Below are 26,176 nucleotides of genomic sequence, written 5' to 3'. Positions count from 1 at the left end.
AAATCTGAAAAAAACATCATCAACAGGGCTGTGTAAGAAGTGTTAATGGAAGTTCTTAAAGTGGAAGAAAAATAATACCAGATAGAAACTTGAATTCTGCACAAAAGAACAAAAAATGTCAGAAATAGTAAATATGTAAATATAAAAGACTTTCTCAATTTCTGATTTCTGGAAAAGATAAATGAATGTTTAAGCAAAAATAATAAAAATGGATTGTGGAATTTATAACATGTGGTAGAAAAATACCTGACAACAATACCACGAAGGACAGGCAGGACGGGAATAGAAGTACAGTCATGCTTTGCTTAACAAAGATACACTCCGAGAAAAGTGCTGTTAGGCAACTTCGTCATTGTGTGAACATCACAGAGTGTAATTACACAAACCTAGATGGTATTAGCCTACTACATATCTAGGATATGTGGTACAGCCTATTGTTCCTAGGCTACAAACCTGTATAGCATGTTACTACACTCAGTATTATAGAAGATTGTAATACAATGGTAAATATTTGTCTATCTAAACACTAAGGTATAGTCAAAATACCATATAAAAGATTAAAAATGGTGCACCTGTATAGGTACTTACCATGAATGGAGCTTGTGGAACTGGAAGTTGCCCTGGGTAGGTCAGTGAGTGAGTGGTGAGTGAAATGTGAAGGCCTGGGACATTAGTGTAGACTACTGTGGACTTTATAAACATTGTATACACAGACTACACTAAATGTATTTAAAAATTTTCTGTCTTCAATAAATTAACCTTAGCTTACTGTAATCTTTTCACTTTAAAAACTTGAAGACACAAGCACACACATCAGCCTATGCCTACAGAGGGTCAGGATCATCAATATCACTGTCTTCCACCTCCAATCTAGAAAGTCTTCAAGGGCAATAACATGAATGGAGCTGTCATCTCCTGTGACAACTATACACTATGCACTGAAACACCTCCTGAAGGTATACACTGAAATACCTCCTGAAGGACCTGCCTGAGGCTGTTTTACAGTTCACTTTCTTTTAATAAGTAGAACACTCCAAAATAATGATAAAAAGTAAAGCATTACAAATACATAAACCATGCATGCAGTCATTTATTATTGTTGTCAAGCATTAGGTACTGTACATAATTGTATGTCCTAAACTTTTATAGGACTAGCAGTGTGGTAGGTATGTTTACATCAGCATCACCACAAACATGTGAGTAACGTATTACACTGTGACACTATGATGTCATTAGGTGGTGAGAGGAATTTTTCAGCTCTATTATAATCTTATGGGACCATTGCTGTATATGGGGTCTGTAATTCACTGAAATGTCATTATGTGGTGCATGATTGCCTATGGTTGTAAGGCTTTTATGACATATGTGAAGTGGTATAATATTATTTGAAGGGAGATTATGCTAAGCTAAAGATGTATCTTGAAAACAAACAGTAGAGATAAAATAAGGTGCTAAAAATACTCAATCCAAAGGAAGAATAAAAGTAAAAAGGGAACAAAAAAGTGATCAAATAGAAAATAAATAGCAAAATGGTAGGTTTAAACCCAATCATATGGTTGTGATATTAATAATTACATTAAATGTAAATTGTCTAATCAATTCAAAGAGATTGTTAGACTTGTTAAAAACAAGACTCGACTAACATGCTGACTGCAAGAAATCCACTTTAAATATAAAATGTTTGGTTAAGAGTAGTAAAGAATGTATATATACCATATAAAGATTAAGCATAAGAAAGCTGGAATGGCTATAATAAAACCAGAGAAAATGTTTCAGACAAGGTGATATGACCAGTGATAAAAGGATTCATTTCATGGTGACAAAGGGGTTGATCCATTAAGAAGACACATTGATTCTTAGTTTAAATGCAACTGAGTGGAAATTTCAACACTCCCTTTCAGTAATCGATAAGTAGAAAGAAAATCAGTAAGGATACTGAACAACATGATCAAACAAAAAGAATACTTCATAAACATAAACATATCAATTCATCCAGGAGACATAAGAATACTAAATCTTTATTTGCCCCAAAACAGAAATTCAAAATACATAAAATAAAAACTGACATAACTGAAAGAAGAAATAGTTACCGATACAAGTTGATATGGTATGGCTATGTCCCCACTCAAATCTCATCTGCAACTGTAATCCCCATGGGTCAGTGAAGGGACCTGGTGGGAGGTGACTGGATCATAGGGGCGGATTTCCCCCATGCTATTCTTGTGATGATGAGTGAGTTCTCATGAGATCTGACCATTTAAAAGTGTGTGGCACTTCCCCCTTCGTGCCCATGAGCTCTCTCTCTGTGTCTCCTGCTGCCATGTAAGATATGCCTTGCTTCCCCTTCGCCTTCTGACATGATTAAGTTTCCTGAAGCTCCCCAGTCATGTAGAACTGTAAGTCGATTAAATATCTTTTCTTCATAAATTACTCATTCTCAGGTAGTTCTTGATAGCAGTGTGAAAACTGACTACTACACAAGTGTAGTTAAGAATTTCAATCTTCTCTCAGCAATTTATAGTTCAAATAGATTAAAAAATCAGTAAAGATGTAGAAGACTTGAACAACAATATCAACCAATTTGACTTAATTGACATTTATAGTATATTTCACAGTAGAAAAACACACATTATTCTTAAGAAATTTGTTAGAGTAGGATCAACCAGCAGTGGACACAGAAGAGTGACTACTGAGTTCAGAGAAAAACCAGGAAAGTACAATATAAAGGGAATCAACAGATAAAGTGAATTTAATAGTACAGCATATATGAACTCTGTTGAAAGAAGAAAAGCTAAGAAAAGTGAAAGAGAAAATGGTGTAGAGAATTCTCAACATACTGGTAACTGATGATCTGAACAGAGCTGCTTTAGTGGACGAGCAGGCTAAAAGCCATATTGGAATGTACTGGGAAGTGAATGCATGTGGAAACTGCAATGAGACTGCAACATAGTCAAGATGCTTGGTTGCAAAAGGGAGAGAGAAATGGGGTGGTAGCTAAACAAGGATATTGTGCTCAAAAGAAGTTTGCTATTTTTGATGAGATTTATTAGAACGTGTATGTTGAGTAAATGATCCACGATAGGAAAAGTTGATGACACAGGTTAGAGTGGCAAAATTAATGGAGTCAGTTCCTTGAAGAGTGAGGAGGTGGGATCCAAAGCACAAGGGGAATTTCCTCAATCAAGAAAATAATCCCACCAGTAATTTAACATTTGCAAAAAAGAGCTTTAAACATGCTTATAAAAGGTTAAATTATCCCACCTTAGTAAACAGATTATATAAATATTTACAGAATGGGCAGAGATGGTTTTGTGTTCTTTTCCTAAATGGCTACAGACTGCTTTGATTTTCTAGTGTTTTTTCTTGCCTCTTTCCAAATAGTCCTCTACATGAAATCTGCATTGCTGCTTCTACTTTGCTGTGGTTACTTCCAGAGTAAGTTCTTCTACAGAACTCTGAAGGCTGGACTAAGGTCATAAAAGGAAATCAAACAATCAAATCTATTATGCAAAGAATATTAACTTTATAGACAGCAACAAGGTATTAAGAAGCTCTGAGCTAAAGATGGGCTATACATTTTTACTACAAAAGTACATGAATTGTATGATAGTCCTTATCTATAGGCCTTTCTCTCTAACTCTGAAGATCAAAGTGTGTTTTGGTAGTTCACACCTTTCAAAAGACTGACTGATATTAGATAAATGAGGAAACTTAATCTCTAAATTTAAGATAAGCATACGGAAATACTCCACAAAATGGAAGCATACCCAGTTGGAAAATTAAACTGAAAATCAAAATGACTATTTATTATTTATCTGAGACAGAGACTCACTCTGTCACCCAGGCTGGAGTGCAATGTTGCAATCTCGGCTCACTGCAACCTTCACCTCCCGGGTTCAAGTGATTCTCTTGCCTCAGACTCCAAGTAGCTGGGATTACAGGCCCATACCACCACACCCAGCTAATTTTTGTAGTTTTAGTAGAGATGGGGTTTCGCCATGTTGGCCAGGCTGGTCTTGAGCTCCTGAGCTCAAGAGATCCGCCCACCCCAGCTTCCCAAACTGCTGGGATTGTAGGTATGAGCCAGTATACCTGGCCAAAATGACATATTTTAAAAATAGTTAAGGACTAAAGAATTCAGGCAATTCATTCCTTTACTGGCTAAAATAAATAAAAAATGCCCAATCTCATTTGTAAAACACAGAAACATAAATGTATACAAATCAATACTATTACTCATTTGTTAAATAGATAATTTTTAAGTAAATGATAATAGTGGGTGGTATTTAACATTCAGAGAAATGGATGTGCTTTCACATACTATTGACAGAACTATAAACTATTTAGAAATGAGGCAGTATACATTATAACCTTTTCAATTCCACTTACAGAAATTTATTTTATGGAAATAATTGTAGATATGTACAAAGATAAGAGGTGTAAGTGATTACAACAAAAATTAAAGCGGAAAGGTACAACAATAGAAACAGATTTGTAAAAAGATTATGATAAGCAGCTCAGTTAATGATGATATAAAGAGAATATGTGACAATAACAAAGTGCTGTTTTCATCACAGTATTGTAATAATGGCATTTGCAATAACATCATAATATATATTGAATAGAAAAGGTTATAAAGAGTATACATAACATCTTATTTTGGTAAAAAGTTATGTATATGCAAAAATTACATGAGAAGTAATATCACAAATGATATTTCTTATTTTTACCTGCATTTCAACATTTTCTGTAGAGATATTTTTTACAAGAAAAAATTGGTTACGTATATTCAAAAATAGCAAGTGAGAAAAAGAGGTCTGAAAGACTTCTACGAGAAAGTGCATATGAATATCTATTAATGTTTTTACATACGAATTAGGCAATACAGCACCTCTACCTCTGTCTTTTTTAGATATATTGCTTAAGCTTAGTGTGATACTAAAAACGGAAGTCAGGTTGGATAGTGGGAAAGAGCAATAGTGCATGAGGGTATATAAAGGGACTTTTTGCTCAAGTAAAAGACTCTATAAAAAAAATCCTTAACAGGAAGCCAATTAAATAGTCTTTATCCAAGTTGTACTCCCAATTGCAATTCCTTTGCTCAGAAGATGGAGGTTTTTGTTGGATGTGTGTTTGTGTCTGTGTTAAGAGATTAAAACTCAATATTACGGTTTATAAAAGAAAAACAGTAATACATGTTATCGAATGGATAATAGTTCCCATTTGAGGACAATACTTGCCTTTGGGTTGTTTGCATCAAACAGACCAGTTGAAAGTCCAATCAGCAAGGAATTCTTGTTTTTATTTTTTGGTGGTAAATGCGAGTGAGATCGAAATGCAAAGGATTCTTCTGGTGAACACTGAACTGATTGAACTTGAGGGACTAAGTTCAAGTGTTCAGAATGAATCACCTTATGGAAAAATGGCTCTGGTTGCACAGACTTATCTACATCACATTTAGAGTGCTGAGAATCATTGGCTCCAGTCTCTGTGGTAGAAAGGAGAGATTATGTGGTAAGTCTATACAGTACTTAAAGTTCTAAATGATGTTGATAAAGCACACTATGTAACACAAATTCTAGCAAAAAACCCACATATCAGGAAAATAAAATCAAAATATGTGTGTCAGTATATTACCTTCTGAATAATCTTTAACAGGATACAATGTTTTATCTTCAGAGAGTTGATTTAATTTGTTATGTACTTTCATTATATTGAAAGTTCTACAATACAGACACAAGGCTAGGCATGGTGGCTAATGCCTTTAATCCCAGCCCCTCGGGAGGCCAAGGTGGGAGGATTGCTTGAGGCCAGGAGTTTGAAACCAGCCTGAGCAACTAAGTAAGACTCTGTCTCCACAAAAAATAAAATAACATTAGCCAAGGTGGAGGACTGCTTGAGGCCAGGAGTTTGAAACCAGCCTGAGCAACTAAGTGAGACTATGTCTCCACAAAAAATAAAATTAGCTGGGTGTAGCAGCGCATGCCTATAGTCCCAGCTACTCTGGAGGATGAGGTGAGGGTTTTTTGAGCCCAGGAATTCAAAGCTGCAGTAAGATATAATCAAGCCACTGTACTCCAGCCTGGACAACAGAGTGAGACCCTGTCTCTCAAGAAAAACAAAATGAAAAACAACAAAAAAAGAAACAAATCCAAAGAAATGTGAAAAAATACACTATTTAGATACATACTTAGTTCCAGTTTATCTTTGTTCCTATAGGTTAGATGAAAAAAATTATTTTTTCTCTTGGTCTATTGCCCAGGCTGGAGTGCAGTGCTACTGCACTGCAGCCTTGAACTCCTGGCCTCAAACCATCCTCTCACCTCAGTCTCCTGAGTGGATGGGACTATAGGCACACCACCATGTCTGGCTAATTTTAAAAATTTTTTGTAGGATGGAGTAGCACTATGTCGTCCAGGCTGGTCTCAAACTTCTGGCCTCAAGTGATCCTCCCACCTCCGCCTCCCAAAGCACTGGGATTACAGGTGTAAGCCATTGCACCCAGCCTACCTTTCTTATATTTTAACTAATACTATTTAAAAAAGAAGACTATTTATTTAATGTCCTTAGTACCCTGGCTTAGCTTTGGCAAGTAATTCTTTTCATTTTGAATATCCAACAAAAATAACTGACCAAAAACATTCACTGCCATGTTGCCATACAATCCAGGCTTATTAATGTAGTCCACTGTGCTATGCCTATATTTTTAAAATGACTGAGATGACTGATAAGGAATGCTTTCTTATTTACATATTAACCAAATAAAACAGGTTGATGTTAATAATCACTGACAATCTTCCAGAAAGTAATTAGACTAATGCAATGATGCTTACCGATATGAATGTCACTAAGTTGGTCCACAGTACTCGAGACTCCATCCTCAGAAACTTCATTTTCTTGAATGGTGATCCTGTCTTCCAACCTGCCACAGATGGGTACACTAATTAAACACACACTCACACGCAGTTTACCAGAAACAAAAGTGCTCTAAAATACAGAAAACGGAACACAAGTTCACTAGCATTCTTTGATCCCTCTTCCAAGCATTTTTCTCACTTTCATATATATTTTCTCACATAAGTACACTGTATTTTTCACCCTGTTCAAATCCTCGCCAAACAGTAATCATTCACAGCAACCAGGCTCACCACGTTTTATAACAATGGTTCTCAAAGTATAGTCCCCAGACAACGGCATAGTAAAGAAACTGGTTAGAAATACAAATTCTCAGGCTCACCCTTGCCCTGTGAATCAAGGGGGGATAAGGCCCAGCAATTAGTTGTGAAAAGTCCCAAAGTCATTCTAACACATGTTAATATCTGAGAACCACTACTTTAAAGAATGGGAATGCCCCTTAAGAGTGGAGACTATAAAACAATTACAATATATTAATACCATGGAATATCATGCAGCTGTTAAAAAATGAAGCAGAGATCTATATAAACTGATTAGAATAGGCAAGATATACTGTTAAGTAAACAAAGTGATTCGCAGACCAATTTGTATTAAATGGTGTCAGGTTTTGAAAAAATGGTTTGCAGCACAGAAAAATAGAATAATATTCACAAAAATATTTTAAACCTCAAAGGGAGGGGATTAAAATTGAGGAAAAAAAATAAAAAAGAACTCACAATTTTTATCTCTGTATGCTTGGGAATTAAATTCATGCATTTTTTTTTTTTAACAAAAATTTAAGGACTGGAGGGATATATTCCAAAAGCACCAATAATTTATCTCTGGGAGTTAGCTTATAGGTAAGTTTTTATTTTCTAAATACTTTTAAATCTGTTTCAAATTTTATTTTATTTTTTCAATTAATTTATTTTTTTTTGAGACAGAGTCTTGCTCTGTTGCCCAGGCTGGAGTGCAGTGGCACTATCTCAGCTCACTGCAACCTCCACCTCCTCAGTTCACGCCATTCTCCTGCCTCAGCCTCCCAAGTAGCTGGGACTACAGGTGCCGGCCACCATGCCCAGCTAATTTTTGGTATTTTTAGTAGAGACAGGGTTTCATCATGTTAGCCAGGATGGTCTCGATCTCCTGACCTCATGATCTGCCCATCTCAGCCTCCCAAAGTGCTGGGATTACAGGTGTGAGCCACCGTGCCCGTCCTGTTTCAAATTTTAAATAATTTTCTACTTTTTCACTTTCAGATTTTCAGCCATTTTCTGTTTTTATTTTTATTTATTTATTTTTGAGAGAGTCTCACTGCCATTCAGGTTAGAGTGCAGTGGCACAATCTTGGCTCACTGCAGTCTTCTCCTCCCAGGTTCAAGCGATTCTCATGACTTAGCTTCCCGAGTAGCTAGGGTGACAGGCAGATGCCACTGCACCCGGCTAATTTTTGTATTTTTCAGTAGAGACGGGGTTTGCCATGTTGGTCAGGTTGGTCTCGAACTCCTGACCTCAGGTGATGCACCCGCCTTGGCCTCCCAAAGTGCTGGGATTACAGGCATAAGCCACCATGTCCAGCCTCTGTTTTTTATTTTTAAAGCTTATACATATATTTATTTTAAGAGACAGGGTCTTGCTCTGCTGCCCAGGCTGGAGTGCAGTGGCATAATCATGGCACTCACTGCAGCCTTAATCTCTGGGGCTCAAGTGATCCTTCCACCTCAGTCTCCCAAGTAGCTGGGATTACTGGCACATGCAACCATGCCTGGCTATTTTTTTTTTTTTCCCATAGAGGTGGGGTCTTGCTATGTTGCCCAGGCTGGTATCAAACTCCTGGCCTCAAACAACTTTCCCACCTTGGCTTCCCAAAGTGCTGGGATTACAGGCATAAGTCACTTTTCCCAGTCAAGCAACATATTTTTTTCATTCAGAATATAATGCCCCTTGGTTCCTCAAAAAGGTAAACTGAATTACCATATGATGCCACAATTCCACTCCAAGGTATATAACCAAAGGAACTGAAAGCAATGACTCAAACATATACCGTATGTCAATGTTCTCTGCAGCACTCTTCCAACAGCCAGAAGGTGGAAACAACCTATGTGCCCATCAACTGATGAATTATAAAAATATATGGTGTGTGTGTATTTATGTCTATATAGATAAAATGGAGTATTATTCAGCCATAAACAGAAATGAAGAACTGGCATATCCTACAACATGGATGAAAAACTAAAAATAGTATGTTAAGTAAAAGAAGCCAGAAACAAAGGCTACATACTATATGATTCTGTAAGAAATATCCAGAATAGCTAAATCCACAGAGACAGAAAGCAGATTAATGGCTGCCAGAGGTTGGTGGGGAGGAAAAAAATGGGGGATGATTGCTTAATGGATAGAGAGGTGGGTGATGAAAATGTTCTGGAACTGTATAGTGGTGATGGTTGTACACCACTGTGAATGTCTAAATGTCATCGGCTTGTACAATTTTAAATGGTGAATTTTATGTTATATGAATTTTATTCCAATAAAAAAGTAAAGTTCCTTTTAGGATTCCTAACTACTCGAATTCCAGTTGCCTCTCCTATTATTAGTTTGGTGCACACCTTGCCAGTTTTTTTCTTTAAATTTACATGCTAATCTAATACATGGAGATGCTTTTTTCATTCAATATTATTTTATTCCATTAATCAATGCTTTAGACATATTTCCATATTAATAAAGAGTCCCATTTATTCTTTTATCTTTTAGGTGCTGTATTATATTCCATAACACTTTAGAGTTGACCCTTGAACAACATGGGTCTGAACTTCATGCATCTACTTAGATGCAATTTTTTTTCAACCAAATGTGGACTGAAAATACAGTATGCATGGGATGCAAACCCGTGTATACAGAAGGCTGGCTTTTCATATATATGGGTTCCACAGAGCCGACTGTGGGAGATGAGTATGTGTAGATTTTGGTATAGGAAGGATACTGGAACCAATCCCTCAAATATACTAAAGGATGGCTGTAAACAGAAACACAGCAGTATTTTTAGCTACCTCCTTATTAATGATATTTAGACTGTTTCAAATTATTTGCTGTGACTCTCCTGGAATGAATATTCCTGCATTTGCTTCTTTGTGCTCATGTATGAATGATCTGGAGAGTAGATACCAAAAATAAAAGAGGTATATTATAGGATGTGCACATTTAAAACTTTAACGAAACTGTCAAATGGATCTCTAAACTGGCTCTACCATTTCATGTATGTATTTGCAGTCCATCAAAGCACTGTAGTCCCAATCCCTCACAGATATTTGATATATCATTTCTCTTCATATATCATATATCATTTCATGTTATTTTTGGAATATAACATTTCATGTTATAACATATATTATTTCATGTTATTTTATGGAAAAACAATCAGTGGAAAATATATCTTTTCCATTGATGTGGACAATGACTCTTGCCCTGCCTCTTACTCACTCTTCTTTGAGGAGGAGTAAGTATCTGACTAGCAGTGACATTCACAGGACCCTAGCTCTCCACTAAGTTAGTCTATGAAACACTTAGAAATCTGACTTCTTCGTCTGTCATTTTATTGACGCCCTATAACTCCTAAAGTATCACACTGTTGTATTTACTAACTATCTGGGTTTCTTCCTTCATGAATAGCCTATTCATTGCCTTTCCCCATTTTTCTCTTGGACTTTTGTCTTTTTCTTATTAATTTATACACATTCTTTATAAATTCTGGATATTAATTGTTATGTTAGGCTGCCTCCTTTAAAATTTTTTTATTTAGGTCTTTAATCAATCTGGTACTGTTTTGTTGAATGGTTTCAGAAATTGAAATGATTATTTTTTCCAAATTGTGACTGATTTGTCTCAAAAGCATGTATTAAATAGGTTATCTTTTTATGTTGATTAGAAACACCATCTTTACCATTTATTAAATTTCCATATATACATATCAAATAGTGGTTTTCTATTATTCCTATAATACATAAAAATGATTTAAAGAATAGAAGACACTGTCTCTGCCTTTAAGGAACTTTTTGTTTTTCTTTTTTTTTTTTTTTTTGAGACAGAGTCTCACTCTGTCACCAAGGCTGGAGTGCAGTGGTGCAACCTTGGTTCACCGCAACCTCTACCACCTGGGTTCAAGTGATTCTCATGTCTCAGCCACACAGGTAGCTGGAATGACAGGTGTGCACACAACCACATCCGGCTAATTTATTTGTATTTTTAGTAGGGGCGGGGTTTCGCCACGTTGGCCACGCTGGTCTCAAACTCCTGGCCTCAAGAGATCCACCTACCTCAGTCTCTCAAAGTGCTGGGATTACAGGTGTGAGCCACTGGGCACATACTGCTAAGCAAAAGGGGCCAATCTAAAGACTTCATACTATATAACTAGATGACATTCTGGAAAAGGCAAACACTATGGAGACAATAAAAAGATCAGTGGCTGTCAGGGATTGTGGGGTGGAAAGAAGACTGGATAAACAGGTGAAGCACAGAGGATTGTACAGTATCATAGGAATAATAGTGTAATGTGAATCCATGTCATTATACATTTGTCAAAACTTGTAGAATGTACCAAAGAGTGAACCCTAATGTAAACTATAAACTTTAAGTTAACAGTAATGTGTCAATATTGACTCATCAGTTGTAATAAATAAAACACATTAATGCAAGATGTTAAAAATATCACAGCTTGCCAGGAATAAGAAAAAAAATTTGTTGGGGGTGGGGAATGAGGGGTATATAGTAAGTCTATAATTTTTGCTCATTTTTTTGTAAACTAAAATTGCTCTCAAAAGTCTATTAGTGACTTTTGTGAAAGTCACTAAAAAAAATCAAGAAAGCCAATATAGCAAAAGACTAAAAAGAATATAAAAATAAAATACACAACAAAATTTAACTATTATATCAAAGATATATCATACTTCTGTAAATTAACTAGATATTTAAACACAAAAATTTCAGATTGAATCACGAACCATATCAGAAACATAATTAAAATAAAATAATTCAGAAAAGCTGAAAACAGAAGGATGAGCCAGTGCAGACTGGGCTAATACAAATAAAAAGATAAAACTTAGTCAAAAAATATTTTTGTATTTTTAGTACAGATGGGGTTTCGCCATGTTGGCCAGGCTGGTCTTGAACTCCTGACCTCAGGTGATCTGCCCTCCTCGGCCTCCCAAAGTACTGGGAATACAGGTGTGAGCCACCATACCCGGCTCACTTCATTTACTTTTTTTGAGACAGAGTCTTGCTCTGTAGCCCAGGCTGCAGTGCAGTGGCATGATCTTGGCTCACTGCAATCTCTGCCTCCTGGGTTCAAGCGATTCTTGTGCCTCAGTCTCTCAAGTAGCTGGGACTACAGGCACGTGCCACCATGCCTGGCTAATTTTTGTATTTTTGTTAGAGACAGAGTTTTGCCATGTTGGCCAGGCTGGTCTTGAACTCCTGCCCTCAAGTGATCTTCTCGCCTCAGACTCCCAAATTGCTGGGATTACAGGTGTCAGCCACTGTGCCTGGCCTCTTCAAATATTTTATATACTTGTTTATTTCTGAACCATATGAATATCTATTAAAATTAAATTATTTTTATAAGGTATTACAATATTAGGATATTATGTTGCAATAGCTTATTATAGTATTTTCTTAAAAGTTATTACAAAAGGGACCTGGGTTTTAAAATGTAAGGAAAAGATGTACATACTGAGCTTCCTTTGCTTCTTTTTCCTCACTAATCCACACATCAGTAACAGTGCATGGCAAGCTCTCATCTTTGTTTGTTCCACTTGGCTCTTGTAGAACTTCTGTTTCCAAATCATCAGGTTCTGCAAAGGATAAACATAACAAGAAACATCTCAAAGCAAAATTTGTCAGGAGAATATTGAATAAACTTTCATAAATGATTGCTACCTAGTTTTAGGGTAATATAGTCATTAAAACAGAAAAATTAAATAGTCTATCTATAGGGTTTAAATCTTATTATTGTGTTAAGTCTCTAGTTCAGTTATTTCTGAAATGACAGACTACTTCTTTAGCCTTTTACTGTAATAAAAATGCTCAAAGGTAATATGGTATACTCTCTATTTTTCACCATTATGTAAAATTTTCTCTTCCATTAAAAGTTTAGTCATATATAAATTTGTTTAGAGAAGGTATAAAAACAGTTTAAAGAATAAAGATATTTGTGGTTAGAAATATGGAAGAATAGACTGTGATATTACTGATTAGTAACTAAAATAAAATTTCAATCTTTAAAATCTATCTTTTAATAGTCAAAAAAGAAAAACTATTACCTGGACTTTCACAATGGTATTGAGAACATAATTGAATGGCACTAAAAATCTATTTTCTTAGACCTTCAATAATTTTTTTTTTTTTTTTTTGAGACAGGGTTTCACTCCCATTGCCCAGGCTGGAGTGCAGTGGTGTGCTCTTGGCTCACTACAACCTATACCTCCCAGGCTCAAGTGATCCTCCTGCCTCAGCCTCCTGAGTAGCTGGGACTAGAGGCACACACTACCACACCAGGCTAATTTTTGTATTTTTAGTAGAGATGGGGTTTCACCATGTTGCCTGGTTGGTCTTGAACTCCTGACCTCAAGTGATCCACCTGCCTCAGTCTCTCAAAGTGCTGGGATTAGAGGTGTGAACCACCACGCCTGGCCTGACTCTCAATTAACATCAAGATGTCACCTCTGTTTTCTGGCAGTGCCTCATTTTTCACTTGGTTGATATTTTCTAAAAGTGAATAGAGATGAGAAGAGTATTTGTTAACTTCTCTTTTTCCTTTCCAATTAAGATTATCAATACTATCCTGTTTAAGCCAACACTATCCCTCTTACTTCCCCTGGAATATAGACATACATCTCCATTTTTAAAGCTTCCAATTATCTGTCTTACTTGGAAAGACAACTGATATTGTACTAAACTTTTAAGTTTTTATCTTTTATTCAAATGATTATTTTGGTCATTCATTCAAGGTAAGCACTTGGGGGCAAAATCCTTTTTTATTTTTTAATGAATAACTCTGTTTCCTAGCACTTTAAGCTGTATCATTATCAACTTATTCTATAAACTTGACTTATGACTGTATTACCTGCAAAGCCTAGAATATTTACTCTCTGGTCTATCAACTGCTGCACTAGGCTATACAGCTTCCATAGTATTCCTAACATTCTTTTCTTTTCTTTTTTAAAGAAAAGACGTAAGATACTGTTTTAGTTCAGGCTACTATAACAGAATATCATAGACTGGGTGGCATAAACAATATAAACTTATTTCTCAGAGTTCTGGAGGCTGAAGGATCCAATGTCAGCGTGCCAGCATGGTTGGTTCTAGAGGGCCCTCTTCCTGTTTTGCAGATAACCTTTTCCTCCTTGTATCCTTATGTGGTAGAAAGCAGAAAGCTCTCTGGCCTATTCTTATAAGGGCACCCATCCCATTCATGAGGGTGCCACTCTCATAACCTAATTACCTTGCAAAGACTGCACCTCCAATACCATTACATCAGGGATTAGATTTCAACATACGATTTTTTGGGGGGGTAGGGAGGGGAACAAACTTTCATTCCATAATGATACTAGTAACTATGGTTCTAATGAATAAGATTATTTAAGTTACTCTGGTGAATTAAGGATGGTCACATGTTGCAGGGTTTCTGGTTTCCTCTCAACTAGAGGGAGCTCTGTTTCTCCTCCTCTTTAATTTCAGCTGGCATGCTGATTCCTTTGAGTAATGGAATAGAGTGAAAGTGATGCTATGCCAGTTCCACGCTGAGCCTTCAAGAGAACTGGGAGCTATTCTATTTGATAGCTGGAAGCCTGAGCCATCATGAAAATAGTTTATTCTGAAAGACCACATTGCAATGCCATCAGACTAAAATGAAGGAGAGGGACCCGGATAAGTATGCCAGGCATGGGAGTAATATCATTTTGCGCCTTCCAAAAAAGCCCAGCTGATGGCTGAATACCACTCAGCAATACCAGTTGATACTACATGAAGCAGAAGAACCTCCAAATTCCTGACTCAAAAAATTGTGAGATAACATAAAATAAAAATAAAAATTGTTTTTTATTTTGGAGACAAGTTCTCACTCTGTCACCCAGGCTGGAGTGCAGTGGCATGCTCATGGCTCACTGTAGCCTCAAACTCTTGGGCTCAAGTGATTCTCCCACCTCAGCCTCCCTAGTAGATGGGACTACAGGCATGCAGCACCACATGCAGCTAATTTTCATATTTTCAGTAGAGATGGGGTACTGTCATGTGGCCCAGGCTGGTCTTAAACTCCTGGGCTCAAGCGATCTGCCAGCCTTGGCTTCCTGAAGTGTCAGGATTACAGGTGTGAGCCACCAAGCCCGGCCTAAAATTGTTATTTTAAGCCAAGTTTTAGGAGTAATTTGTTTTGCAGCAATAGATAACTGAAACAGAATTACATATCCAGAAGTGGGGAGCTGACGTGAAAGCCTGTGTGCACTGGCTTTGGGACTGTGGAGCAGGCAGAAATTGGAAGGGCTTCAGTGACATTGTTGGTGAGAGACTGGCCAGTGAAAAACGGTTACTGGAGGCTGGAGAAAAGGGGATTCTTGTTCTACAATGGCTGAAAGTTTGGTAACTGCAATAATGTGGAAGATAGTAAATGTACTTTATGGATCCAGTAGTCTAGCTAAGGAGTTATCAAAGCAGAACATTCAAAGTGACAGCTGCTTAATAACTTCTCATAAAGAACAAGAAAAGAGATTAATTGAAGAAAAAAGTTTAGCTTATGAGCAGAATTTAGAAGAGACACAGAGAGTCCAGGATAATTCCTTCTAGGCAACAAAAGCTTCTTAAGGGAAGACATGGCCTCAAGACAAAGACTAAATTCAGGACAGTAGGGTGTGGCCTCAGGGCAAAGATTAAGTCAAGGTTGTGCCCATAAGATCTGTTATGGCACAGAAAGATTTAAAGGCATGCCTTGCAGACCCTCTTTGCTAGACAAAGAATTTCTAAGAACTCAAGAGCACTATCTTACAGTATCCTTATAGATAACTGAAGGTAGAAAAGAGTCCATCTCAGAAACATGAGTGGCTTTTGTTAACCACAGTGAATATCAGTAATATTCACATAAACCCACAAAATTACTTAGAAATTCTGCTTGTGGAAGCACTATAAGCTCAGACTGAAGGGGACAAACATAGTTCAAAACAGAAGAGCCCTTGAGCACACCAAGCTTTGGTGCAAGGAAGCAGGCTGACACTGCTATTCCTGGTTGGATTTTAGAATTTCTAGGGACCAGTGACTGCTATCTGCTTCCCATCTTCCTTGTTTTTGAAAAGGTGTCTCAAAGATTGTTTCACCATTGTATGTGGTACGTATGGAAAACAGGGAACTTATTTTTTTTTTTACTCACAGGTCTTCAGATTGAGAATCACCGTACTCGAAGACCTGTAGATGAGAAAACCCATCTGCACTGAGGCTTGACTTTGTCGTATTAAACTCTGAGCTAATGTCATAATGAGATGAGGCTTTGAGAAGGCGTGAGTGGATTTTGCATATGGGAGGAATGAAAATAATTTTTGGTCAGAGGGCCAACTATGGCAGATTTAGGACAGATGCAAATTCTTTGACACCCTTCCCATTGAGAGGTGGGTTCTGTTTCCCCTCCCTTTGAATCCAGGTTGGGCTGTGACTGCTTTGACTAATAGAGCATGACAGAAGTGCTAGTTCTGAGATCAGCTTTTAAGAGTACAAGTCACTTTCACCTTAGCATCTGTGAGCCCCGGGCCATCATATAAGAAGTCAGACTATCCTGCCAGAAAGAGTGCACAGAATAGCCCTGAAACCACATGAAGAGGGAGAGGGGCCCAGCTAAGCTGTACTTGCCAAGATAGCAGTGAAGCTTTTTGGGACCCTTCAGACCAGCCTAGCTGCCAGCTGACCAGCACCTACTGATCTCTGAGATAAAGGCACATGAATTAGGAAAAATCACATTAGCCAAGTCTTGACTCAATTCCTGGCAAATAAAATCATGAGATGAAATGGTTGCTGTTTCAACACTAAGTTTTGGGGTGACTTGCTAGGCAGTCATTAAAAAAAGACCAATTACTAAAAACATAAAAATACTGAACCTAATTTGAGATAAATTACCCAAACATATACAAATTTTGATAATCTATTTATAAAGCTTGTGAAATTTAAGTTTTTACTAAATCAAATATAGCTCATTTTGACTCATTAGAACATACCTTCTAAATTTCCTTCCAGTTTCAATGACATCTGTGGAGATGCCTCAGTAAACTCGGGGCTTTTTGTCTCAACAGGAGAATCAACAATAGCTGATGGGTTTATTTCATGTGAAATACATTGCACTTTTTTTTCTTCAGTAATTAAGGGTTTGTACTTTTCCCCTTCAGGAGAAATATCTGTGAAAACAAAAAATAAAAAATCATGCTAGTTCTCAAAATGACGAATTTTATCTGTAATGGCATTTGGGGCAAAGTTCAAAAAGCTGCATTATTGCAACAGGTAATTACTAGTCAAGTTCTGTTACATATTAGAAGTTAATAAGTGACTACGGTATATGAAAGTCAAATTTCATTTCAATTGTACATAATAATTTCTATGGTGGTTAAAATGGTTTACCGTCTTTCCGCTTTTGGTAAAATTAATATGTGTATTAGAATACTATTTTTAAAATTATTAACTAGTGGATTCTGTTTATATGAAGTAACTCCTAGTTACTTCTAACTGCTCTGAAATTCTCCACACTTTCAATTGGTACCAGGAGAGAAGAGGTTTACCTCAGAACATCCTAAGACAGGTTCAGAAAAGAATAAAAAGAAAAAAAAAGTTACCTCAGAATAACTTAATGCAGTTGTTTACCACCCTGTCACTCCTATTAATCTGTTGAAGATTTTACTTTCCAGGTTACAAGTGCCCCAACACTAACTCTGTCATAACTAATTTAGGTGATTTCTATATCTGTATCAATAATCCTTCCAATAGGTAGGCCTCTTGGTTTGTTACACTTCACTCTACCTCAGTCTTCTTCACCCTATCTCCAGCACTCCAATGCTCATATCTTAGAGATTTTGTCATTCATTATAGCTTCTTGAAATGTCCAGTGGTAAGTATTCCACCCTCTAATCTCCAACACTCGTTTCCCACTTCTCTCCCTCTACAACTCCAACTCTAAAAAAATTTTACCCTGAAAGTACCTGCAATGCACTGATCTTGCTACATTTTCTGTCATCTCCATTAAAATCCATAGAAATTCCATCATATAGTCATTCTCTTGTGCATCCTCAACTCATTGTATTCACATGGCAAAACCTCAACTTTGCATAAATTCAATTCTCTGCCTACTATATCTGCATACACACGGTTAAAATGGTTGAAGAAAAACAGAGATCCTTGCCCATTGGTCTCAATTTCAATTCATTGTTTCTAAAGCCAAGTAGGCCCTTTGTGTTGGCTGCAGTCCTTTTATAACACTGGGTTAGCAGGAACTGTCCTTAGCTCAGTTAATTTCCAGAGCAAAAAAGTTGTTCATCAAGTATTTATAAGTTGTTTTACTCTTTACTTCTTTCTAGTCAACAGAGAACAAAACTATAGTGTTGCAAATGTTTCAGAATCATTTCCCCGCACTGTGCTCCAACAAACTGCCTGCCAAAACGAACTGACTGTAGCAGAGATCACACCTGTGTTTTTCCTCCTTCAGCCCTACCATTCTGCAATAAAATCATGTCTATTAATACCAGGAATCGGGATACCATATTGCATTATTATTATTAAATGCTTTAGTGGGTTCTAACAAATACAGTAAGAATAGGAAATAATCAAAATATAGGACAAAAATCTGTTTCTTGTCACTGATGATAAACCTGCACATGGGGAACATCTAAGATCTCAAGGAAGAAAACTAAATAGATTTAGTAAAAATAATCAGTATGGTGTCCAGACATAAAATTTTCTATCTATATATAGAAAGAAATAGGGGAAGGAAGAGGAGGATGTTAGGATCTCTCTCTTTTTTTTTTTTTTCCTGAGACCAGAGTTTTGCTCTGTCACCCAGGATGGAATGCAGTGGCGTGATCCCAGCTCATTGCAACCTCCACTTCCCGGGTTCAAGCAATTCTGCTGCCTCAGCCTCCCTAGTAGCTGGGATTACAGGCACACGGCACCATGTCCCGCTAATTTTTTATGTTTTTAGTAGAGACAGGGTTTCGCCATGTTGGCCAGGCTGGTCTCAAACTCCTGACCTGAAATGACCCGCCTCAGCCTCCCAAAGTGCTGGGATTACAAGCATGAGCCACCACGCCTGGCTGGATATCCATACTAAACAAAAATTCTTAAAAAATAGCAAAAAGCAATGAAATATAAAAAAGGGCAGAGAATATAAACAGGCAATTTTCAAAGCAGCAAATCAAAATAGTCAATAGAATGCAACATAATGAAATTCACTCACAATTAGAAAAGGAAAAATAAAACCAATGAAATATATACCACATAAAAATGGTAAAAATTTTTTTAAAGGAATATTACCTTTCAGCCTATTTAATATTTAAAAATCAATCAATGAAATTTGCAACATTAATATAAGAAAAATTAGATTATATTAATTGATTTGGAAAATGGGTTTGGAGAGAGCTTCAGTATGGCTGACCACAGACACCTGGCACTCGCCTGTTCCACAGAGAAGTACCAAAACAGCAAGTAGATATTAACACATTGAATAGAGCATCTAAAAGAGAACACAGGAATTCAGCAGGAAAGGGATGGGGAACCTCTGAGGCATGGAAGGAGAGGGAAGTGAAGCAGTTGGCCTGGTTAGGACTGGCTAGAAGCCAGGAGAAACACCACAGAGTGACCTGCCCGAGTGCAGGAAAATGGTAAGAGAGATCCCCAGTGGTCCACATTCTCACCATGGACTCCTGCAAACCCAGCCATGACTCCTCAGCCCTCAAGTGCCCTGAGACTAGTAGAGGAAACTGCCTGGAGTCAAAGTGATGCATTATTCTAGAAAGGAAGTTTGTGTTGGAACTCACACAGCATCCTGAGACCCAAGCAGCTGCCACGTGGTGCCACTTTGAGAACCCAACCCCTACCAGATAACAACCTGCCCCAGGGCTCAACAGGCCCTGAATCTCCACAACCCTGGAGCCCTACTGACATCTACTCCATGTCCACCTATAGATTTGCAACCTTGTGACATGAGCTGGACTCAACTGTGCAGCCAGGTCCCTAGTCCTTTAGCCTACACACAGTCCTACACCACAGGAAACGGGTGGTGCAGCACATTAGGAAGGCTGCCCCTGGGAAAAAGGCAGCTGAAGCATGTGCTCCCCAGAGCCTGGGAGCTGCCTTCCTGGAGTTGCTGGCACTGATAGCAACCCTGCCTCCCCTAGCACCTGGGGGAATGTGCACTTGTGTGCACCTTCAGGCTCATGGAGACAGGCATGCTTGGAGCCTGAGGTCAGGCCTGTGCCACTCACTGATGCCACCACCTGAGAGTGCTACCTGGTAGCTGGGAGATCGATCTGCCCCATGCATCAGAGCTGGCATTAGCAAGCATGTCACCCAGGACTGGAGATCAACCCACTATGCCTGCTGATGCTGGTGCCTGCACACACAGTCGGGGGCCTGAGGACAGGCCCTCCTGCCTACCACCACCACCACTGATTTTTGAGTGTGCCGTCTGGGGTCCTGGGGGTAGAACTGCCATGCTAAGCACAACCTGTGCCTAACAGCACCACCACAGGGCTTGAAGACAGACCCACCCTGCCCTGCTCCTGCCTTGGCAAAGGCCTGTGAGCATCATCCAGGGGCACAGGGATCAATAAGCCCTGCCTACTGCTGCTAGTGCCTGTATAAGCCTTCCAGGGGCCTGGGAAAGGGCCTGCCCAGCCTGCCAGCACCCACACACATCATCTAGGGTCTGGAGATCAACCAGTCCTGTCCAACATAAACTGTCTGCACATGTACCATACACGGGCCCAAGGACAGGCCTGCTCAACCTGGCGATGCCCCCAATAGTGCTGTGTGTATTGTCCAGAGGTCTGGAGATCTACCCATCTCTGTCTGCCACCATAGATGCCCAAACATACCTTCCAGAGGGCCCTGAGACCCAACGTGCAGCCACTGCCACCATCCACCTGCACGTGCCACCTAAAGGCCTGAAGACTAGCCCTCTCAGTTCACTGCCACCACTGCTGGTGCCCATGAGTGCTGATGATGGACCCAGGGACTAGCCCTGCCCACCTGGCCCACCATTGCTACTGCTGACACCCAAGTAAGCCATACGGAGGCCCAAGGATTACCTGGACCCACTATCACCAGTGCCTGAACACGTACCTGCATTATCAGCATGCTGCCAAGACTGGGGCCTGAGGACTGGCTCAACTGGCTCTCTGTCCACAGTAAATCCTTACCAGAGTCTCCACTAACAACCATAACCTAAGACACACAGGAATTCACAGATACCACTGACACTGATTACAGCCAAATAAATGATATGAAGACTGCACTACTCTGCCCACCCAAAATCAAAGCCGAAACACCCTACTCAACCAACACCATGGATACCTATACGGGAAAAAGTCTTTGCCTATGAAAGCCGATCCGTAAAATTGGAAGAAGTGATTATTACAATAGATGCACAGATATCAATATAAGGACACGAGAAACATGAAACATGAAAAGTAAGGAGACATGATACCTCCAAAAGAACACGGTAATTCTCCAGCAAGATGCCAACGAAAATAAATCTACGAAATGCCTGAAACAATTCAAAGTAAAATTTAAGCTAAGTGAGGTATAGGAGAACACAGATAAATAATACAAAGAAATTAGAAAAACAATTCATGGTTTGAATGAGAAATTCAACACAGATAGATATCATTAAAGATAACAAAACAGGGCCAGATGCTATGACTCACAAATGTAATCCTAGTGCTTTAGAAAAGGAAGGCAGAAGGACTGCTTGCAGCCAGGAGTTTGAGACCAGTCTGGGCAACACAGTGAGATACTGTGTCTACAGGAAATTCTTAAAAAAGTAAGTCAGGTGTGGTGGCATGTGCCTATAGCCCTAGCTAGTCTGGAAAATAAGGTGGGAGGATCTCCTGAGTCCAGGATTTGAGGCTGTAGTGAGCTATGATTGCACCAATGTACTCTAGCCTGGATGACAGAGAGCCTGTCTCAAAGTAAAAATATATATTTTTTTCTCTCTCTTTCATAATTTGAGACCAGCCTGGGCAACACGGCAAAACTCTGTCTCTACACAAAATAAACAAAATTAGCCAAGCATGGTGTCACATGCCTGTAGTCCCAGCTACTTGGGAGGTTGAGATGGGAGGATCCCTTGAACCCAGGAGGTCAAGGCTGTAGTGAGCTGTGATGTGATCATGGCACTGCCACTGCACTCCAGCCTGGGTGACAGAGCCCTGTCTCAAAAACAAACAAACAACAACAAAAAAGCCCCCAACTCTCCCCACCGCAAAATTCAATGAATTGAATAAAAGTACAACCGAGAGCTTCAACAATAGAGTAGATTAAACAGAAAAAAGAGTTTCTGAACTTAAAAACAGTTCTTTCTAAATAATCCAGTCAGAAAAGAAATAAAAGAATAAAAGAAAAAAAAAAGAATGGAAGTCTATGTGACATATGAGAAACTGTAGAGTGCCCAAATCCTCAAATTTTGGGTGTTCCAGAAAAAAAAGAGATGGGCAAGGACATAGAAAATTTCTCTAATGAAATAATAGCTGGAAATTTCCCAAGTCTTGTAAGAGATATAGACATTCAGATACAGGAAACTTAAAGACACAAAAAGATTCAACCCAAAAAGATCTTTTCCAAGGCACATTACAATCAGACAGTTAAAAGTCAAAGAGAATTCTAAAAACAGAAAGAAGAGAGCATCAAGTTACATATAAGGGCACCCCAACAGACTGACAATGACTTTCTCAGCAGAAAACTTATAAGCTAGGAGAAAATGGGATGATATATTCAAAGTGCTGAGAAAACAAAACCAAAACCAAAATCAAACCAACAACAAACTGTCAGCCAAGAATACTATACCCACCAAAACTATCCTTCAAAAATGAAGGAGAAATAAAGTCTTTCCCAAAGAAGCAAAAACTGGGAGAATTCAACAGTAGATTGACCCTATAAGAAATGCTTAAGAGAGAGCTACATGTGGAAATAAAAGGTCAATATCTACCACCATGCAAGCACAGTAAAGTATAAAACCTGACAGAGCACATTCACAGACGAGAGAGAAAGGAGTCAAATGTTATAGAAAATAACCAAACTGCAATGAAACGATAAAAGAGAAGGAAAAGAACAACAAAATATCCAAAAACCCATTAACAAAATGACCAGAGTTAAGTCCTCACCTATCAATAATAAACTCTAATATAAATGAAATAAATTAATCATTCAGAAAATACAAGTTGGCTGAATGGATTAAAAAAAAATAACCAAATTATATGCTGCCTACAATAAACTCATTACACATATAGACTGAAAGTGAAGACACAGAAAAAGATATTCCATGCAAATGGAAACAAAAAAAGAGTGGTAGAAGGCATACACTTATACCAGATAAGACATATTTTAACCCAAAAGCTGTAAAAAAAAAAAAAAGACAAAGAAGGTCATTATATAATGATGAAGGGAAAAATTCAACAAGCAGACCTAACAATTATAAACAGATGTGCACTCAACAGCAGAACCCCTAGATATATAAAGCAACTAAAGGGAGAGATAGACTCCAATATAACAAGAGTTGTGGACTTCAACACCCCACTGACAGCACTGGACAGATAATCTAGACAGAAAATTAACAAAGAAACATTTGATTTAAACTGCACTTTAGACCAAATGGACGTAACAGACACCTACAGAACATATCCAACAGCAGCAGAATATACATTCTTCTCATCAGCACATGGAATATTCTCCAGGACAGGCCATATGGTAGGCTACAAAACAAATCTCAACAAATTAAAAAGTAACTACTTCATATCAAGTACCTTCTCAGACCACAATTGAAGAAAACTAGAAATCAATCATGAGAGGAACTTCGGAAACTGTACATACACATGGAATTTAAACAACATGCTCCAGAGCAAACACTGAGTCAACGAAGAAATGAAGAAGGAAATAAATGGATTTCATGAAACAAATGGGGATAGAAACACAACAAACCAAAATCTGTGGGAAACAGCAAAAACAGTGCTAAGAGTTTATAGCAATAAACACCTACATCACAAAACGGCCAGAAGCTCCTGGCTGTAATTTCAATATTTTGGGAGGCTGAGGTGGGAGGATCCTTGAGGCCAGGAGTTAGAGATCAGCCTGGGCAAAAAAGTGAGACCCTGTCACTACTGAAACAAAAACAAAAACAAAAACAAAAAATGGCTGGTCCCGGTGGCTGTCTGTAGTCCTAGTTCCTCGGGAGGCTAAGGTGAGAGGATTGCTCAAGCCTAGCAGTTTAAGGTTATAGTAAGCTGTAACTGCACTACTGTACTCCAGCATGGGTGACAGAGTGAGACCCTGTTTATAAAAAAAGAGAGACAGGTTTCAAATAAATAATGTAATGATGTATTTCAAGGAACTAGAAAAGCAAAAAAAGGTCAAATCCAAAATTAGTAAAAGCTGCCATAAGGAAGTATCTATCATGTCCTTTGCAGCAACATGGATGGAGTTGGAGGCCATTATCCTAAGTGAATTAACTTAGAAACAGAAAATCAAGTATCACATGTTTTCACTTATAAGTGGAACCTAAATAATTGGTACACATGGACACAAAGGTGAAAATAATAAGATAATGAGGACTCCTAAAGGAAGGAAGAAGGGAATGGGCACAAGGCAAAAAAAACCATCAGGTACTATCATCACTATTTGGATGATGGGTTCACTAGAAGCCCAAGCCTCAGCATTATGTGATATACCCAGGTAACAAACATGCACATGCACCCACTAAATCTAAAACAACAACAAGAACTATACATACACACACACACACACACACACGCACGCACACGCACAAAATGGACCATTATTCAGCCATAAAAAGAATGAAATCATGTTTTTTTGCAGTAAGATGGGTAGAACTGGAGGTCATTATCCATATAGAGAAATACATATTGCATGTTTCTCACTCATATGTGGGAGTTAAAAAAGTTGATCTCATGGAAGTAGAGAGTAGAATGGTGCTTATCAGAAGCTGGAAAGTGTGGTTGGTTAATGCATACAAAATACAGTTAAATAGAATAAAATTCTAGTGTTTAACATAGTACAGTAGGATGACTACAGTTAAAAAAAAAGCAAAACTAGTAGAAGAAATAATCAAGCAGAACAAAATGAAACAGACATTAAAAAAATCAACAAAAGAAAAGTAGGCATTTTGAAAAGATAAACAAAATTGAAAAACCACTAACTAGACTAAGAGAAAAAGAGTGAAGACCCAAATAAAGAAAATTATGCTGCTATAAAGACACATGCACACGTATGTTTATTGCAGCACTATTCACAATAGCAAAGACTTGGAATCAACCCAAATGTCCATCAGTGACAGACTGGATTAAGAAAATGTGGCACATATACACCATGGAATACTATGCAGCCATAAAAAAGGATGAGTTTGTGTCCTTTGTAGGGGCATGGATGCAGCTGGAAACCATCATTCTTAGCAAACTATCAGAAGAACAGAAAACCAAACACCGCATGTTCTCACTCATAGGTGGGAACTGGGCAATGGGATCACTTGGACTCGGGAAGGGGAACATCACACACCGGGGCCTATCATGGGGAGGGGGGAGGGGGGAGGGATTGCATTGAGAGTTATACCTGATGTAAATGACGAGTTGATGGGTGCAGCACACCAACATGGCACAAGTATACATATGTAACAAACCTGCACGTTATGCACATGTACCCTACAACTTAAAGTATAATAATAATGAATAAATTAAAAAAAAAAAAGAAAATAAAAAACAAAGAGCCATTACAACAAATACTACAGAAATGCAAAGTACCATGTGAAACTATTATGAACAACTATATGTTAACAAACTGGAAAACCTAGAGGTATTGGATAAATTCCTGCACACAGACAACCTCCCAAAATGACTACAATAAATATCGAATTCTTTAATGCCCAGACACCGATGAACATCCATAACATCAAGTCCACCCAGGAAAACATGACCTCACCAAATAACTAAATAAGCTATCAGGGACCAATCCTGGAAAGACAGAGATATATGACCTTTCAGACAGAAAA

The 26,176-nt window shown here is 38.2% G+C and overlaps 1 protein-coding gene across 7 annotated transcripts in view; it reads right to left on the bottom strand.

Annotated features, from left to right (window-relative positions):
• The window catches only part of NEK1 (NIMA related kinase 1), a 212,397-nt gene that overhangs the window by 26,210 nt on the left and 160,011 nt on the right, over positions 1-26,176 (bottom strand). For 6 of the 7 annotated variants that reach the window (XM_021938935.2, XM_009207850.3, XM_017959203.3 and 3 more), the window contains 4 exons: positions 17,136-17,312; positions 12,617-12,737; positions 6,834-6,922; positions 5,241-5,488 (listed from right to left, as the gene is read on the bottom strand). In XM_021938935.2, coding sequence (XP_021794627.1) covers positions 5,241-5,488; positions 6,834-6,922; positions 12,617-12,737; positions 17,136-17,312 — 635 coding nt within the window. Of the gene's footprint in view, positions 1-5,240; positions 5,489-6,833; positions 6,923-12,616; positions 12,738-17,135; positions 17,313-26,176 lie in introns of those variants that run through there. The other variant, XR_004182613.1, reaches the window with a different exon arrangement.

This window comes from Papio anubis, chromosome 3 (assembly GCF_008728515.1).
Source record: "Papio anubis isolate 15944 chromosome 3, Panubis1.0, whole genome shotgun sequence".
In the NCBI taxonomy this organism is placed as follows: Eukaryota; Metazoa; Chordata; class Mammalia; order Primates; family Cercopithecidae; genus Papio; species Papio anubis.
Note: the sequence above shows the minus strand (reverse complement) of the source record. Positions and strands in the feature narration are given on the sequence as shown.